Here is a 20,166-nt window from a genome sequence, read left to right as displayed (position 1 = left end):
CATGACACTTAATTAAATAGAAAATTATTTTTTAGTTGAAATTTATTTTTTCAACTTAAATTTAAATAATTTTCAAAATATATTTTCTTTATTTTATTAATCAATTTCGAAATTGCATTTAATTATGCAAGATGATTTTGAATTTATCTTGAAAAATAGATTAAGTTGTAAATTAATTATTTATTTTAATTAATTCTTGGACCAACTGTAACGCCCTAATCTATAGGAACGCCACGTGTGTGAATTTATAAAACTAGTTTAATACTAATATAGTAATTAATTATTAAAAACTGTGAGGATAATAAAAACTTGACTAAAATAAAATACTAAAAACGGACATTATAACGGCAGTAAAAAGGAGTTCCGGAAATCCCTGTTATAAAAGATTTATCCAAAAGATGATATACAACAACAGTTCAAAATACAATTCAAAATACAGCAGACACAAGACACAGCCAGTCTAAAACAACTCCTGTCAACTCAACACGCAAGCTGGTGGGGTCAATATGTACATTGCTGGAGAAGATCGCCATCTCATGGTTGTTCTAACTTTGCCTTGCCCTTACCTGCGCCACAAAGCACCCGTGAGTCACATAGACTCAGCAAGAAAAGTAATAAAGAAGGATACATTAAATAGCTAATTATACATTTCATTATCACAAAATGATTAAACTATAACATTCAACAGTAGGTAATATAATCAATCACATGCATAGAAACAGATATGCTCATATATTTGTATTGCCTAATCAAGCAAGCCCGTGTCATAATGCAATATCATATATAATATCATTGCATCACCTAATCAGGTGAGCCCGTGCCACAACTTGACGCTAATATATCGCATCGCCTAATCAGACGATCTCGTACCTACGCTCGGTACTCATCATATGCCACTGACGCCCGTACCTTTGCCTGGTACGTCGCCAAATGTATTGCATCACCTAATCAGGTGAGCCCATATATCGTGTCCATAGTATCATTACATTATCATTGCCTAATCAGACAATCGATAATTTCAGAACATGTCATGCCATGTGGTACATTATACTTTTCTTACCTCAAGTTCCGGATCAGGTATGTTGGCCGACCTGCTTGGAGAACGATCGATAATCTCGGGCCCTTAAGCTTCTTCGCTCTGAGAATTCGCTATCCTGCTACTACCGGAGCTTAGATCGCTAAGTTTTGGATTGAAAATCAAAGAAAATGGATATAAAAGGAGAAAATTTGGTTGAAGGAGAGAAACGAGGGTTCGTCTCTGTTCTCTGATAAGTTATATATATAACTTAATAATATATATATATATCGTATTCAAATTTTTTTAACGTTAATAATAATAATAATAATAATAATAATAATAATAATATATAATAATATAATATTAATAAAAATTTTATTATTAATAATTATTTTATTATTTCTTAGTTACTAAGAAACTTTTACTTCTAGAGCGCTACATTAAATTCTACATACTCCTAATTATCCCAATACCTATATTATCAATTTATCAAAATATTCTCATTAATTCTATCAATTAAGCCTGTTATGACATTTCTAACCCCCGATCGAGTCTCCAAGGTTGTCAAACCTGAAAATATTTTTATTCCACATATAGTTCATATTACATTCACACATACTATATAAATCTCCGTAATTTAAAAATCACGCTTATTTATCCACTTATAGCAAATTTAAAATTTTATGTTGAACTAAATTAGTTGGATTATCATCCCACTCATTACCTGGTTAACTCATAATATAAATATAAACCCTAATTATTAATTATTAAGCTTATTGGGATATTACAACCATCCCCTCCTTATAAGAATTTCGTCCTCGAAATTTACCTGAATAACTCGGGATACAACTCCCGTATCTGTGACTCTAATTCCCAAGTCGCTTCCTCAACTTTACTATTCCTCCATAGGACTTTAACCAGAGGGATCGTTTTATTTCGAAGTACTTTCTCCTTTCTGTCTAAAATCTGGATAGGTTGTTCATTATAAGATAAGTCTGTCTGGAGCTCAATATCATCGTAACTCAAAACATGTGTCGGATCTGACACGTACTTTCTCAACATAGAGATATGGAAGACATTATGCACCCCGGATAACGCGGGTGGTAAAGCTAATCGATAGGCCACCTGTCCTATCCGCTCCAGTATCTCAAAAGGACCAATGTATCTAGGGCTCAACTTTCCTTTCTTTCCAAATCTACGCACCCCTTTTATAGGTGATATTCGAAGAAATACAGAGTCTCCCACTTGAAATTCGATATCCCTACGCTTTGGATCAGCGTAGCTTTTTTGTCTACTTTGCGAAGCAAGCATACGAGATCGAATCTTTTCAATGGCTTCATTGGTCCTTTGGACCAATTCAGGTCCAAGATAACGTCTCTCTCCAGCCTCATCCCAGTGGATAGGCGATCGACATTTCCTACCATACAACATCTCGTAAGGTGCCATACCAATGGTACTCTGATAACTATTATTATATGAAAACTCAATCAAGGGTAGGAACTTGCTCCAAGATCCTTCAAAATCTATTACACATGCTCGCAACATGTCTTCCAATATCTGAATGGTTCTCTCAGACTGACCATCTGTTTGAGGGTGAAAAGCTGTACTGAATCTCAACTTGGTTCCCATAGCTTTCTGTAAACTCTCCCAGAACTTGGAAGTAAATTTGGGATCACGATCTGAAACAATTGACTTTGGGGTTCCATGGAGTCTCACTATTTCCTTAATGTACAATTCAGCATACTGCTCCACAGTATAAGTCACTCGCACAGGTAAAAAGTGCGCTGACTTGGTGAATCTATCCACTATCACCCATATGGAATCATATAACCCAGTAGTCCTAGGCAACCCCACTACAAAGTCCATAGTTATATCTTCCCATTTCCATTCAGGTATTCTCAAGGGCTGAAGTAAACCTGCTGGCCTTTGATGTTCAGCCTTCACTCGCTGACAGGTTAAACACTTTGAAACGTATTCAACAATATCACTCTTCATTCCCGGCCACCAATATATTGCCTTGGTGTCATGATACATCTTTGTTGTCCCCGGGTGTAGGGAATACGGAGTAGTATGGAACTCATCAAGAATTTCTCTTCTGATCTGATCATCTGTCGGAACACAAATTCTACCCTTATATCTTAGTAGTCCACTTGGAGTCACAATGAAATCTTTTGTAGCACCAATCTCAACTTTTTTTCTGAGTTCAATAAATTCAGGATCATTTTGTTGGCCAATCTTTATTCTTTCCAGTAAATCAGACTGCAATGTAATATTTGCCAACTTCCCGACTACAAACTCAATCTCAGCCTTAGCCATATCCTCAGCCAATCTTGGAGAGATTTCCTTCAACTCATAAACCTGCCCTGGACCTTTCCGGCTAAGTGCATCTGCCACTACGTTTGCTTTGCCGGGATGGTAGAGGATTTCACAGTCATAATCCTTGACTAACTCTAGCCATCGTCGTTGTCTCATATTCAAATCTTTTTGAGTGAAAAAGTATTTCAAACTTTTGTGGTCGGTGTAAATCTCACACTTCTCACCATATAAATAGTGACGCCAAACCTTCAGGGCAAAAACCACGGCTGCCAGTTCTAGATCATGAGTGGGGTAACGCTGTTCAAAATCCTTCAATTGCCTAGAGGCATAAGCAATAACCTTCCCTGATTGCATTAACACACAACCCAAACCTTGTCTTGAGGCATCACAGTATATCACAAACTTTTCGTCAACGGCGGCGAGGCTTAGAACTGGTGCGGTAATCAATCTCTTCTTTAATTCTTGAAAGCTATTCTCGCATTTATCAGTCCACATAAACTTATAACTCTTTCGGGTCAGCTCGGTCAAAGGAGTAGCAATTTTGGCAAAACCTTCTACAAATCTTCTATAGTACCCTGCCAATCCTAAGAAACTTCTAACTTCAGTTGCTGTCTTAGGTCGTGGCCAATCTCGAACAGCTTCAATCTTCACTGGATCTACCAGAATCCCATCCTTACTTACCACGTGTCCTAAGAAACTCACTTGGGACAACCAGAATTCACACTTCTTGAACTTTGCATAAAGCTTGTGTTCTCGAAGACGCTGCAATACCATACGGAGGTGTTGTTCATGAGCTTCTTCCGATTCAGAATAGACTAGAATGTCATCAATAAACACAATCACAAAGTTATCTAGAAAGTCCTTAAATACCCGATTCATTAAGTCCATAAATGCTGCTGGTGCATTAGTCAAGCCGAAGGACATCAATAAGAACTCGTAGTGCCCATATCGAGTGCGAAAAGTTGTTTTGGGAATATCCTCTTCCCGAATCCTCAACTGGTGATAACCAGATCGAAGGTCAATTTTGGAGAAGATGGTCTTTCCCTGTAACTGATCAAACAAATCATCTATCCTTGGCAAAGGATATTTGTTCTTTATTGTCAACTTGTTCAATTCACGATAATCAATGCACATACGTAACGATCCATCCTTCTTCTTGACAAACAAAACTGGTGCACCCCAAGGAGAGGTACTCGGCCTCGTGAATCGTAGATCAAGTAGGTTCTGTAATTGGACTTTCAATTCTGTCGGTTCCATTCTATATGGAACCTTAGAAACTGGCTCAACCCTAGGTACTAATTCAATTTCGAAGTCAATCTCTCTTTTTGGTGGTAATCCCGGTAACTCTTCCGGGAATACATCTGGAAATTCACATACTACTCGAACCTTTTCCGACCCCTCAGGTGTATCTTTTGTGGTATCCAACACACTAGCCAGGTATCCCATACATCCTTCTCGTAATAATTCCCTGGTCCTAAGTGCCGATATCAAAGGAATCCGAGATCCCTGCACCTTTCCCATAAAAACAAATGGAATCTCACCCTCTGGTTCAAAAGTCACCATTTTTCTCTTACAATCTATAGTAGCATTGTACTTAGTCAACCAATCCATTCCCAGGATTGCATCAAAATCTTCTAAGTCTAATTCAATCAGATCCACTGACAATTCTCTCCCTTCTACTAACACTGGGAGAGACCTTACCCACCTCCTGGAGATTACCACTTCTCCAGTAGGTAACAAGGTACCAAATCCACTAGACATGATATCACATGGCCTACTCAATTTCTCAATGATTCTACTAGAAATATATGAATGTGTGGCACCAGAATCAATCAAAATAGTAAACATAATACCACCAATAGATATCTCACCTGTAACAGTCGAAGGGCCAGCTTCAGCATCTGCTTGGGTCAAAGCAAACACCCTAGCAGGAACCACAGGACTTTCTTTCTTAGCCTCGGGCTTTTGTAGCTGTGGACAGTTGTTCTTGAAATGACCTGCTACTCCACATTGGTAGCAAACTCTAGACCGGCATTCACCCAAGTGATGTCTCTTGCATTTTGGGCATTCAGGGTAAGGCTGCCAAACCTCATTTCTGCCTCGACGAAAGCCCTGGTTACCTTGAAACTTTCTGTTTGGACCCACAACCAGTGGTCCATCTGGTTTCCTTTTTCGGTCATTGGGGCTAAAGCTTTTACTCACTCCAGTACTAGATGAGGTTTTCCACACGTCCTTCCTCTGAGTACTCTTTTTACGAATCATGCTTTCAGCCCCCTCAGCAGTGAGAGCTAAGTCCACAATCTGAGGATAAGTCTTCACGATCCCTGATTGTTTGGCTGCCATAATCACATCTCTAGCAATATACTCTTCAAGACCTCTGATAAACTTAGCTTTTCTTGCAGCATCACTGGCCACTTCATCAGAAGCAAACTTGGCTAGCCTGTCAAACTTGGTAGCATATTCAGTCACAGTCATGCTACCTTGAACCAATCGTGCGAACTCTTCAGCTTGAGCGGCACGAATGGATTCATTATAATATTTCTCATAAAACAGTGCCCTGAATGCATCCCAAGTCATAGTATTCAGATTATGACCTTGGGAAACAATCTCCCACCATATCCGGGCATCATCTCGTAACATATAAATAGCACATCGTACCCGATCATTATTTTCTACCCGCATGAAATCAAAGATAGAAGCAATCATAGTCATCCACTGTTCTGCTTTCAGTGGGTCTGGGCCACCCTCAAACACAGGTGGGTTTTGTTTCCTGAACCGCTCATAAATTGGTTCCATACGATCCCCCACATTCGGTGGCACTACCTGAGGTGCCAGTATAGGTGCAGGACGAGCCTGTTGCTCTCTCAGGTCTCGAATCTGCTCCCCTTGCTGCCTAATCGTCTCTTGCATGGCAGCAAATAGTTGTTCCCAGTTTTGAGGGGTGGAGGATGCTCTTCCCCACCACCTAACCCGAGCTCCAGCTCGCGGTTTAAACGGCCAGATCGCCGTTGCATGATCCAATATCCTGCAACCCAAAACCTTCAACGATTTAGAATTCAAACAATATCAACATCAATATGCATATGCTATTCACACACTACTTCTTCTCATCATACACTATACTTGTCTAAACAGGTAAGGCAATAGCAAATAACATAAACACTTACTATACCATGAGTCGACCTGTCCTCGCAGCAAATGTACATATTCGACCAGTCTTCAGGACCTTTAAAACCATGGCTGCTCTGATACCAAGTTGTAACGCCCTAATCTATAGGAACGCCACGTGTGTGAATTTATAAAACTAGTTTAATACTAATATAGTAATTAATTATTAAAAACTGTGAGGATAATAAAAACTTGACTAAAATAAAATACTAAAAACGGACATTATAACGGCAGTAAAAAGGAGTTCCGGAAATCCCTGTTATAAAAGATTTATCCAAAAGATGATATACAACAACAGTTCAAAATACAATTCAAAATACAGCAGACACAAGACACAGCCAATCTAAAACAACTCCTGTCAACTCAACACGCAAGCTGGTGGGGTCAATATGTACATTGCTGGAGAAGATCGCCATCTCATGGTTGTTCTAACTTTGCCTTGCCCTTACCTGCGCCACAAAGCACCCGTGAGTCACATAGACTCAGCAAGAAAAGTAATAAAGAAGGATACATTAAATAGCTAATTATACATTTCATTATCACAAAATGATTAAACTATAACATTCAACAGTAGGTAATATAATCAATCACATGCATAGAAACAGATATGCTCATATATTTGTATTGCCTAATCAAGCAAGCCCGTGTCATAATGCAATATCATATATAATATCATTGCATCACCTAATCAGGTGAGCCCGTGCCACAACTTGACGCTAATATATCGCATCGCCTAATCAGACGATCTCGTACCTACGCTCGGTACTCATCATATGCCACTGACGCCCGTACCTTTGCCTGGTACGTCGCCAAATGTATTGCATCACCTAATCGTGGTGAGCCCATATATCGTGTCCATAGTATCATTACATTATCATTGCCTAATCAGACAATCGATAATTTCGAAACATGTCATGCCATGTGGTACATTATACTTTTCTTACCTCAAGTTCCGGATCAGGTATGTTGGCCGACCTGCTTGGAGAACGATCGATAATCTCGGGCCCTTAAGCTTCTTCGCTCTGAGAATTCGCTATCCTGCTACTACCGGAGCTTAGATCGCTAAGTTTTGGATTGAAAATCAAAGAAAATGGATATAAAAGGAGAAAATTTGGTTGAAGGAGAGAAACGAGGGTTCGTCTCTGTTCTCTGATAAGTTATATATATAACTTAATAATATATATATATATCGTATTCAAATTTTTTTAACGTTAATAATAATAATAATAATAATAATAATAATAATATATAATAATATAATATTAATAAAAATTTTATTATTAATAATTATTTTATTATTTCTTAGTTACTAAGAAACTTTTACTTCTAGAGCGCTACATTAAATTCTACATACTCCTAATTATCCCAATACCTATATTATCAATTTATCAAAATATTCTCATTAATTCTATCAATTAAGCCTGTTATGACATTTCTAACCCCCGATCGAGTCTCCAAGGTTGTCAAACCTGAAAATATTTTTATTCCACATATAGTTCATATTACATTCACACATACTATATAAATCTCCGTAATTTAAAAATCACGCTTATTTATCCACTTATAGCAAATTTAAAATTTTATGTTGAACTAAATTAGTTGGATTATCATCCCACTCATTACCTGGTTAACTCATAATATAAATATAAACCCTAATTATTAATTATTAAGCTTATTGGGATATTACACCAACTTAAATCAATGATTTTTTTCATTTAATGATTAATTTAAAATAAAAGAATTAAATTATATTATTAGAAATTGAATTAACTAGTCAAAGGAAAATCTAGATAGGTGATATTTTTGCTTGAAGTATTTTTTCGAAGTAATTATTATTTAAGTATCTTGAAAATAGTAAAGTTTTATACTTTCTTTTTCAAAATACAATAAATATATTCTCATGAAAATTTAATTTGAGTTGCAAATTAATTTAAATTAATACAACTTAAATAATTTTCTTAATATTTATATATAAAAATTACTACTAAGATGGAAATAATTCAATTTATTTCAATCACCATCTAAGTATAATTTTATAAATATTAAATTAAATTCTAATTTAGAATTTTAATTCTAAATTCGATATTTAATGAATATATTTTATTATAAATAATAAAGAAAATACATTTTAAAGAATGAGCTTTATTATTATTAAGATATTCGATCTCTATTGTTGGTTTTACATAGCTTTTGTTTTAGTGAGTAATCCTCCCTAATGGAGGAACGTTCATTAGCAAGTTAGCACCGTTTAATCTCGAAAGATAAGTAGCTTTGTGAGTGTTTTATATAGTATTGATCACCCTAATGGTGGCGACTGTATTTGACTTACAAAATATGAAACAATGGTAGAAGCTCATAAGATTGAATAGCCTTGACTCTCGCCTAAACGGGACAACGCTGGATTCCAATCTTGATCGAATAAAAGGTTGCTAGAATGTTTAATATTTTAGACGAGCTGACAACTCTATTCAATGGATGGTAGCTTTGACTCTCGCCTAAACGGGACACTGATATCAGTTTGTTGAAAACCTTGGAAATTATTTAGGATTGTATTTTCTTAGTATTTTCTCTTAGCATTCCTACATGCTATGTGCTTATAATTTCTGAATTGAATTTTGTGTTAAACCATTATTGATTTCTATTTATTATTTTTTAGTATCCTGTATAACCATGATGAATTCCATGTTATCACTCTTGACCGAAAATAAGCTAAATGGATCTAACTTTCCAAAATGGAATGAGAACATTAATATTGCTCTCATAGGAGAAAGTGCCTTGTTTGTGTTAATTGAGCCGTCTCCTAAAGTGCCGGGTGATAATGCAACCAAAGCTGTTAAAGAGAAGTACGAGCGTTGGCAGAATGCTAACAATAAAGCTCTATACTTCATGCTTTCCAGCATGGTTGACACCCTTAAAACTCGGTTTTCTAAAACCGAAAAGGCTGCTGAAGTTATGACGAAGTTAACTGAGCTATTCGGTAGGGCATCTCAGTCTCGCTTTGACGCGACTAAGAAATACATCAATGCACGAATGGAACCCCATCAAAATGTGCGTGATCATGTTCTCCTAAAGCCAAGTTATTTCCAAGAAGCCCAGGATCATGGTGCTGAAATGGATCACACTACTCAAGTAAGCCTTATCTTGAATAGTCTCACTCCATCATTTCTGCCCTGTACATCCAATTATGTCATGAATAAAACGGACATAGAATTTCATGAGTTAGTCAATGACCTTCATGAGCTCTTGTTTAAGTAACTATTTCTTAGATCACTAAACATCATTTACAGGTAGCTAAGTGTTTTAAGGGACAAAATACGTTGAGGGGTGTAAACGGTAAAATTATCCCATCTCGATGTAAATCATCTATATAGAGGATCTTTGATCACAATAAGATTATAACAATGGTTAAATGAGACAGCATATCTATATCGTCGAACATATAATATGCTCTATATAAGTCTGAGAGTGCAATTCTAAGTTCTAAGAGTGGATTCAACGAGGAATTAATAAGTAGGGATTTACTTAGTAAATTTGGTTCACTTGGAAGCTCAGCATATAGATCCATAGTCCCCATTCTAGTTGAGACTATACTGCTTGTAAGACTCAATAATTAATTTGTGATTAATCAATTATAATTCTAAAGTTAGACTATGTCTAATTTGTGAATTTTCACTAAGCAGGGGTGAAATTGTAAAGAAAAGAGATTCTAGGTTTATTTATTAATTAAGAGACTCTATATGTTTAATTCATAATTAAATTAAATGACAATATTATTTAATAATCTATTTTAGTTATTAAATAATTAGTTTTGGCATTTAAAATGTTAGAATTAGAAAATTGGCGTTTTTGAGAAAATAGAAATAAAAATTGTGAAAACTGCAAAATCCAAGTGAGACCCATTAACACCTATGGCCGGCCACTTAAGCAGCTTTTTCCAATTGATATTTTCATTATTTTAATGCCAAATAATTACTAACCTAAACCTAGTAGTTGCCTATAAATAGAAAGTGATGGCTCAGTCACAATACAAGTTTTTTCAAGCCTTTTGTCAGAAAATTGTTTTTTTTTAGAAAAACTGAGCCTTCCACTTCTCTCTCTATAGCCGACCCTATACCTCTCTTTTTTCCTCTTCTCAATTTCGAAACCTTAGTGATAGAGTAGTGCCCACACACAGCAAGTGGTATCTCAATCATAGATTGGAAGACTGTGAAGGATCACACACAAAGAGAAGGACATTCGGGCTCAGATCTTGATAATACTCTGCGACAGAAAGGATACAAGGGTTAGAGATCTGAGTGGAAGGAGACATTATTCCACTGCATCAATGTAAGGTTTTCTTAACTTTATATGTGTTTAATTATCGTTTTAGAAAGTTCATATTTAGGGTGTTAAACAACATACTTGTGAGTAGATCTAAGATCCTGGTAAAATAAATTTTAACACATGCAGTGATGGAAACTTTTTTAGCATTGAATCTTGCCACGTAGTCTCGTAACGATTCACCTCTCCCTTGTTTGATGCGGCATAGGTCATATGAGAGTTTCTCCAATTTCTTGCTGCTCGTAAATTGTTCTACGAAAATATCTGTTAATTGAGCAAAAGAGGAAATGGAATTATTGGGTAAATTCGTATACCATTGGAAGGCTGGGCTAGCCAAGCTCGACCCAAATCCCTTACACATGCATGTCTCGTGCAACTCGTGAGGGATGGTAGCAGTGAACATCCTTTATTTATAACTAGCTATTTGATCATTTGGATCGGTTGTTTCGTCGTACATCCTCATTAATTGGAACACAAACTTCTTTGGCATCTCGACCAGTGCAATGGCATCAACAAAAGATGACTCGGAAAAACTGCTAGGCAGACTTTTCTTTATTGGTGTTAAAACCCCTGGGATATGTTGGATCATTGCTTCCATCCCCTCGAACCTTTGAGCGATCACTCGTTTGATCAAATCCTCTTGAGTTAGAGTATGAATGGTGGTATGACCTGCATCAATAGGAGATGGAATCAGATTGGAGTTTAGCATAACTTGTCTGGTAGTTACCTGTGATGGTGGGAGTCCTTCAAGAGGAGACCTTGTAGTTCCAACCTCAAAGTTGCTAGTCACTGGGAGGTTGACTGTAGGCAGGCCAGTTGTAGGAAGGCTGACCGTAGGCATGCCAGTTGTATGGAGACTGACCGTAGGCAGATCGGAGGCCACATGGCTGGTCGTTAGACCTCCATAGTTTTTCCTATCTGTTTGCACATCAGTATGTTCAAATTGTTGAGGTTGAGAACCTCCTAGGACAGAATGACTTCCTAACGTTGGAGTCGATGTCCCTCCGAGTATTTGTTGATCAAAGACTTGGGTCTCTGTTCTTATTGGAGTTAAGTCTAGCGGTGCCATTGGTGTACTTGGAACTCAGAACCGACTTTGAGTAACACCAGGAGTCGTCATGGTAGCCTTTAGTGACTCCATTTGTGATTTTATTGCGGCATTTTCACTCCTAAATGTTGCGTTCTCCTCCTTAAAGTTTCCATTTTGTCGCTCCAGAACTCCAGTTCACTCAGCCATCTCGTACATCTGGGCCATTATTGTGGCAAGTTGTTCATTGACATTGGGTTGATCCTGGGCGACAAACTCTCCTTCTTCTGCCATCTAAAGTGTCGTAAATGATAGATCGCCTTGCTCACAGTCAGTTTGTCAGGGCCCCACGGTGGGTGCCAAATTTTAGATGCTAAAATCTACAATGATCGGAATGAACATTTGTGGGCACTAACAACCTGCGAAACAAAGATAAAGAATAATTGTGAAACCTTGGGATACCGGGGTGGTGCCAACTGAAGGCACTCTAACGGTCAAGTAAGTAAACTTATAGTGCGAAGTAAAAAAGAAAATAAGAAATGTAAATAAATACTTCCCATGTCAATGGTGTTGGAATTATTTTACCAGGATCTTAGATCTACTCACAAGTATGTTGATTTAACAACCTAAATATGAACTTCTAAAACGATAGAAAATTAAACACATAAAAGTAAGAGAAATCTTACATTGGGTGCAGCGGAATATATGTCTCCTCCCACTCAGATCTCTAACCCTTGATTCCTTTCTGTCGCAGAGTATAATCAAGATCTGAGCCCGAATGTCCTTCTTTGTTGACTCTGAATTCTACACAGCCTTCCTCACTATGATTGAGGTATTACTTGATGCGTGTGGGCACTACTCTATCACTTAGAGGATTTCGAAAAACAAAGAAGGTAGAGAGAGAGAGAGTGGTGGCTTCAAGATGAATTTTGAGTGAAAGAAAATAATGTCAAAGTATGTGTAAAACCTGAAGCCTTTACCTTCTATTTATAGAAGACCACATAGGGTTATGGTTGAATTACTTGGCATTAAAAAATGAAAAATAAATGGGAAAAGGGAAGCAAAGGTGGCCGGCCTAGGCAATGTGGAAACAAGCCTTCCACTTTTCCATTTTTCCTTTTCCATCATTCCTAGTTTCCCATTTTGTCAAAAACTGCCAATTCCCTTATTCAACCACATAAATGTCAAATCTAATTATTTAATAATTATAATTAATTATCAAATAATATATTGTCATTTATTTATTAATAATAAAACTAATCAAAGTTTCCCAATTAATAAATATACCCTTTAAATTCTCTATTTACTGTTTTGCCCTTAATAAGTGATAAATTCTCAAATAGACATAGTCTAACTTGAGAATTATAATTGATTAACTAAAATCAATTAAATGAGTCTTACAAGTAATATTGTCTCAACTAGTGAGGGGACCATGGGTCTATATATCCGAGCTTCCAATAAGCAGATCAAGAATTTACAACTTAAATTCACTGACTTATTAATTCTTCGTTGAATCCACGCATAGAATTTAGAATTGCACTCTCAGTTATATAGAACGCTCTATATGTTCCACCATATAGACACATCATTAGTTATCCATTGTTATAATCCTAATTTGATCAATGATCCTCTATATGGATGATTTACACTGTAAAGGGATTTAATTACCGTAACACCCTACAATGTATTTTATCCTTAAAACACTTAACCCTGTATAAATGATATTTCAGCTAAGTGAAATGAGTACTCCACCATTTATTTTCGTTTGGTTAAGCTCGAAGGAAATCATCCTTTGCTTTCTATTCGCCAGATAGAAGCTATAGATTCCATATTTATGTTAGCGCTCCCACTCAATTGCACTACCGTGTTCCCAAAATGTACGTATCACCCTGACCCAAAAGTAGGCTTAACTAACAAATCAAAGAACACGAATAATACTCTTGAGATTGAACCTAATCATATAAGGATTTAGATCATTTGATCTATGATCAACTAAGTGATATTGAATTGAATAGATATTACAGTAAGTTTAATAAATCTATTTCAAAGTTCAATATCGGTCCATTCTAATGCATACTCCATGCATCCAACCCAAGCTTTACTTTAACCAATGTTCTGGAAAGAACATAGCATTTCTCCAAATGCAAGTAAACTTTGTTGTAGATTGTCATATCAGTAAAACCCAGTGTTCTGATAAATCTAGGAATCTTTATTCACATAGTCATGTTTACTTTCTACAGTGTTGACAACACAATAAACATGATCAAGTATGTGAAAAGGGTTTGAATGAATTTATAAATCAAAAAGACAAACAATTGATAAGGTGAACCAAAACATACACAAATGAATGAAGAATACTTTTGTTACTTTATTGATATTGAATAATCTGGATTACATTGAAATGGAGTTTTATTTAAGGCATAAAACCCAAAAAATGGTTATGCGATGATCGACGGTTAAACCTTGCTAACCGAATGAGAAAGAGTACGTAAGATTGTAAAAAAATGATAGGTCTAGTCGTAAAACTCTAGAAAGATAGTGAATATTCGTATATCATTCGATCGACCCTGCTGAGTCCTAGTGAGGGTCTATTCATTATCTTAGGAAAACAGCTACCTCTTGAAACATGGTCCATCGCTAGAGAAACGGTCTTCCTTCACTTTTCCAGGGATGAGTGTCATCTTTTAGGTTAGTTGCCGGATGAGTGTATTCACATCAACGTATCACTTGGAGGGTTAATCTTCTCGCTCCGCTATGTTAGGGAAGATCACTATTTTCATGGGTTAGTTGGGAAACTTAACATCCTTCTTCCTCCACGTGTCAACCCTAATATTACACTTTGGGGTCAAACTTTATTGTGGGTTGGACATTCAAATTGTTGGGTTTTATGCCCTAAATAAAACTCTTTACAATCTGATTAGTTATCAATATAAGAAATTTGAAGTGATTGATGTTTGCATGAATTCTACATGCTAATGGTTTAATATGTTTATTATGTTTACACACAGAATCAGTTAAATCCAAATCATATGTTTATTCACAATTACAGTATCGTCAACACAGTGGAATGTGATTGTGTTCATATGAATCAAAAGACTTGGTCCCTGTTTCATCAGTGTTATTGGGTTTACACTAATGTGATAATCAGCGATGATGTATACTTACACTTGGAGTAAGTGTTATGTTCTTTCCAGGACATTAGTAAAGTATACTAGTTTCGAATGTATGGAGTATACATTGGACTGGACCGATATTGCAACTAAGTTAAGATATTACAAACTTACCGTTATATATATCTTTCCAAGTCAATATCAGTAGTTGATCTTAAGATTAAAAGAATCTAAATCCTGATATGCTTAGGCTCAACTCATGAGTGCTATTCATGTTCTTTGATTTATTAGTTAAGCCTACTTTTAGGTCAGGGTGATACGTATATTTTGGGAACATGATAGTATGATTGAGTGGGAGTGCTAAACATAAATATGGAATCTATAGCTTCTACTGGTGTATAGAAGTCAAGTGATGATTCCCTTCGAGCTTAGCAAATAGAAAAATGGATGAGCTCTTGTTTAACTGACTAATCACTAGATCACTAAACACCATTTACAGGTAGCTAAGTGTTTTAAGGGGCAAAATACATTGAGGGGTGAGAACGGTAAAGAAATCTCATCTCGATGTAGATCATCTATATAGAGGATCTTTAAATCACAATAAGATTATAATAATGGTTAAATGAGATAGCATATTGATATCGTGAAACATATAATATGCTCTATATAAGTCTGAGAGTGCAATTCTAAGTTCTAAGAGTGGATTCAACGAAGAATTAATAAGTAGGAATTTACTTGGTAAATTTGGTTCACTTATTGGAAGCTCAGCATATAGATCCATGGTCCCCATTCTAGATGAGAACATTCTGCTTGTAAGACTCATTAATTGATTCGTGATTGATCAATTATAATTCTAAAGTTAGACTATGTCTAATTTATGAATTTTCACTAAGCAGGGGTGAAATTGTAAAGAAAAGAGTTTCTAGGTTTATTTATTTATTAATGGACTTTATATGTCTAATTAATAATTAAATTAAATGACAATATTATTTAATAATCTATTTTAGTTATTAAATAATTAGTTTTGGCATTTAAAAGGTTAGAATTGGAAAATTGGCGTTTTTGAGAAAATAGAAATAAATTTTGATAAAACTGCAAAATCAAGTGGGGCCCACTACTACACCTTGGCCGGCCACTATATGAGGAGTTTCAAATTGATTTTTTCATTATTTTAATGCCAAATAATTCCTAACCCAAACCTAGTAGTTGCCTATAAATAGAAAGTGATGGCTCAGTCAAATCACAAGTTTTCACAAGCCTTTCTGACAGAAATTTCTCTCTTCAAAAAACTTAGCCTTCCCCACTTTCTATACCTGGCCGAAACCCTCTCTTCTCTTTTCCCTTCATCAATTTCGAACCCTAGTGAAAGAGTAAGTGCCCACACACAGCAAGCAGTAACTCAATCATAGATTGGAAGACTGTGAAGGATCAAACTTGAAGAAGAAGGACATTCGAGCTCAGATCTTGATTATACTCTGCTACAGAAAGGATACAAGGGTTAGAGATCTGAGCGGAAGGAGACATTAATTTCGCTGCATCAATGTATGGTTTTCTTAACTTTATATGTGTTTAATTTATCGTTTTAGAAAGTTCATATTTAGGGTGTTTAAACAACATACTTGTGTGTAGATCTAAGATCCTGGTAAAATAAATTCCAACAACTGGCCTCAGAGCCATGGTTATTGATTTACTTGCATGAAATTTGGACTTTAAAATGATTGTTTGTTATTTGGATGGTTTCATGTTGTATTGAGTGTTATATGATGATTGATTGATGTTTGTGAATTTTCGTGAAAAATAATTGAAATTTTGTTTCTGAAATTATTTTTATTGGATAGTATGGAAAAATTAAGCAAGTTACTTTTTTACAGAACTAAATTTCGATTTAATTTGAATTAGTTATGATTTTTTGAAGATTTGAAAAAATCGGAGTTGTGCTGAAATTTTCATGCACGCGCGAAAACTGTCCGTACAGCTCGCAATTTTTTCGTTTTTCTTCGTTTTTTCATGCTTTTTCATGGAATTAACTTCCGATTTTTTGTGTAGTTTTGTATTTATATATTTGCTATTCCTAATTCAACTCTAATTATCATAATGAATTAATTTAATATTTTTTAAATTTAATTCATGATATTTGTGTAATTTGAATTTGAAATTAGTAAATATCTATCTTTTTGCTTAATTATTTATCTTATTTTTAAATTTGATTATATCTTATCTTATTTTTAAATTTAAGGTAAGATATTAAACCTTTTTAAATTAATTTTTTTTAAAAAAAATATTTTGACCTTATTTAAATTTAAAATAAGATAACTATAATTATGTAATTTTAAATAGATGTAAGATATTTTGCTAACTTTTAAATTTTGTTATTTTATTTATTTAAATTAAATTTAAAATCTAAAAAAGATATTTAATTTATCTTTTCTAATTTTTATTTATAAAATAACATTTAATTTTTAAAAGTAGTTAGCAAATTTTGAAATGATATTTAGGTTGGTTGAAACCTAATTTTTCAAAATTGTAGATTTAACTTTAAATTTAATTTTTTTTCAAATTTTTTTTAAATTTTTGAAAATTATTTTTTATTTAATAAATTATTTTCGAAATTAATTATTTAATTTAAAATTAAATAAATCCTACTTCCAACTATCCAGCTAACCTTGTTGCAGGAGTATATGGTTTTAGCTTGTGTGTAAGTTTTCAAAACCTATTATTACTTGATTGCAAATAGCCATGGTTACTTTTTGCCAGATCTAATGATCTGATTTTAACTCATGGCTCCCTTGGTCAAATTAATAATTTGTAACAGGTATATTTTACAATCTTCTTTCATCTGTGTATGACCTAGCAACATGATAGGATCCATCCAAGTGTGTACCTGTGTGAGCCTATGTGTTTATTTTATTATGTAGATGCATATAGGTTGTTGCTAAATAAAATGTCACACCATGATAGATTTTATTTTGGTCCTTTTAGTTATTGGACCTATTCAATTAATAACAGTTATTTATTTTAAGGTTAAATTCCTCTCTTTTGGGCCTTGTGTGAGAGTTGGGAGCCATAGAAGTGGGTACGACATACTGAACCCAGCACCCCCTCACATGAACTACCCTAATTGTGAAGGCGCATTTGCCTGATTTGAATAACTGTACTAGGTTAATTATATTAGTTTGACCTAATAAAATTGAATTAGCAACATAATTAACTTTTAAAATATATGAAAATTTATTTTCATTTTAATATTTTAAAGTTAATTTTAAGAAAAACACTTTTAGTTTTAGATATTATTTCTAGACAAACTATTTGTATTTTTCTTGTATTTAATTAAATATAGAATTTTAACTAACTAGATTCTTTCTGGAGCTTATTTAATTAAATATTCCTATTTAAGTTATAAATTAGTTGTATCAACTGATTTTTCTTATCTAACTTAAATTTGAATATTTGATTTAAATTTTAAATCAAGTTGAGGAATCCTAGGAATTAGTTATTAAAGATTCTTAAGATATTTTTTAAGTTAATATCTTTTCGAATATTAACTTAAAATAGAATATTTTAGATATTATTTAGGTTAATATCTTTTCGAATATTAACTTAAAAAGATATCTTCAAATTAAGTGGTTATAACTTAATTTTGATATTTAATTAAATGTAAATTTGAAATTATTTAAGTTTTAGATTTTTTCTATATAACTTAAATTAGATATTTTTCAAATTTTTGTTGAAAAGATACTTAGTCAAATAAGATATTTTCTAGATAGTAATTTCTAGACTACTTATTATTTCTAATATTTAAATAGGAAAATATTATACTTTGTGAAATTAATTATTTAAATAATTAATTTTGGTACAATTTTATTAAGTATATTTTTCCTAGTATTAAATTAGAAATTAATAATTAAGCCTTCTCTACACTTAATTATTTATTTCTTGAATTTAATACATTTAATTAACTTGAAAATTTAAATATCTAAGTTGATTTTCATCATGATACTTAAATATTTATTTTTCATGACACTTAATTAAATAGAAAATTATTTTTAAGTTGAAATTTAATTTTTCAACCTAAATTTAAATAATTTTCAATATATATATATATATATATTTTTCCTTTATTTTATTAATCAATTTCAAAAAATGGCATTTTATTTATGCAATATTTTCGAATTTTTATTTTGAAAAATAGATTGAGTTGTAAATTATTTATTTATTTTAATTTATTCTTGGGCCAACTTCTATCACTGATTTTATATTTAATTGATTAATTTAAAATAAATGAATTTAAAATATATAATATTAGAAATTGAATTAATTAGTCAAAAGAAAATTTAGATAGGTGATATTTTTGCTTGAAGTATTTCTTTTCTATTTTTTATTATTTTTTGAAAATTGTATAGTTTTTATACTTTATATTTTCGAACTCAATAAATATATTCTCAAGGAAATTTTTAAGCTGTCAATTAATCTAATTTAATTCAACTTAAATTAATTTCCTTAATATTTATATTTAAGATTATTACTAAGATGGAAATAATTAATTTTATTTCAATCACCATCTAAGTATAATTTTATAAATATTTTATTAAATTCTTATTTTTGAATTTCAATTCTAAATTTCGAATTTAATGAGAATTTATTTATTAGAATAATAAAGAAAAATACATTTTAAAGAATGAGCTTTATTATTATTAAGATATTTGATCTCCATTGTGGGTTTTACACCGCGTTTGTTTTAGTGAGTAATCCTCCCTAATGGAGGAACGTTCATTAGCAATTTCGCACCGTTTAATCTCGTAAGATAAGTGGTTTGTAAGTGTTTTATATGGTATGGATCACCCTAATGGTGGCGACCATATTTGACTTGCAAATTGCGAAACAATGGTAGTAGCTCATAAGATAGAATAGCCTTGACTCTCGCCTAAACGGGACAACGCTGGATTCCAATCTTGATCGAATAAAAGGTTGCTAGAATGTTTAACATTTTAGATGAGCTGACAACTCTATTCAATAGATGGTAACTTTGAATCTCGCCTAAACGGGACACTGATATCAGTTTATTGAAAACCTTGGAAATTATTTAGGATTGATTTTTTTTTAAGTATTTTCTCATATCATTCCTACTTGCTATGTGCTTATAATTTCTGAATTGATTTTGTGTTAAACCATTATTAATTTCTATTTGTTGATTTCTATTATTTTGTAGT

General features: G+C 33.6%; 1 protein-coding gene and 1 long non-coding RNA gene across 3 annotated transcripts; both read right to left on the bottom strand.

Moving 5' to 3' along the window:
* Positions 1–314: 314 nt before the first annotated feature.
* On the bottom strand, positions 315–6,266 carry LOC133035636 (uncharacterized). Of its 2 annotated transcripts, none has more exons than XR_009686778.1 (2): positions 1,061–1,256; positions 315–566 (listed from the first exon to the last, which is right to left on the bottom strand). XR_009686778.1 is itself a non-coding variant. In XM_061111674.1 (2 exons), exons 1-2 carry the CDS (start codon positions 6,242–6,244, stop codon positions 535–537), a joined length of 1,071 nt encoding a protein of 356 aa, XP_060967657.1. In that variant the 5' UTR covers positions 6,245–6,266; the 3' UTR covers positions 315–534. The 2 variants fall into 2 exon arrangements, 1 of the variants encoding a protein (XP_060967657.1); XM_061111674.1 differs by lacking the exon at positions 1,061–1,256 and adding an exon at positions 5,206–6,266.
* A 477-nt stretch (positions 6,267–6,743) lies between these two features.
* LOC133035635 (uncharacterized) lies at positions 6,744–7,642 on the bottom strand. The gene is made up of 2 exons (XR_009686777.1): positions 7,447–7,642; positions 6,744–6,951 (listed from the first exon to the last, which is right to left on the bottom strand). It is a non-coding gene; the product is annotated as an uncharacterized LOC133035635 (long non-coding RNA).
* Between the last annotated feature and the right edge of the window lie 12,524 nt (positions 7,643–20,166).

This window comes from Cannabis sativa, chromosome 3 (genome assembly GCF_029168945.1).
Source record: "Cannabis sativa cultivar Pink pepper isolate KNU-18-1 chromosome 3, ASM2916894v1, whole genome shotgun sequence".
NCBI classification, from domain to species: domain Eukaryota; kingdom Viridiplantae; phylum Streptophyta; class Magnoliopsida; order Rosales; family Cannabaceae; genus Cannabis; species Cannabis sativa.
The sequence above is the reverse complement of the archived record's forward strand: the minus strand, read 5'-3'. Positions and strand labels throughout refer to the sequence as shown.

What these genes read in the sequence shown, in the direction of transcription:
- LOC133035636 (XM_061111674.1), bottom strand. Translation starts at nt 6,244, where the DNA reads ATGCAAGAGACGATTAGGCAGCAAGGGGAGCAGATTCGAGACCTGAGA. An exon ending in TGGCCCTTCGACTGTTACAG is followed by an intron (nt 567 to 5,205) that starts GTGAGATATCTA and finishes TTTGTGGCGCAG; the next exon opens with GTAAGGGCAAGGCAAAGTTA.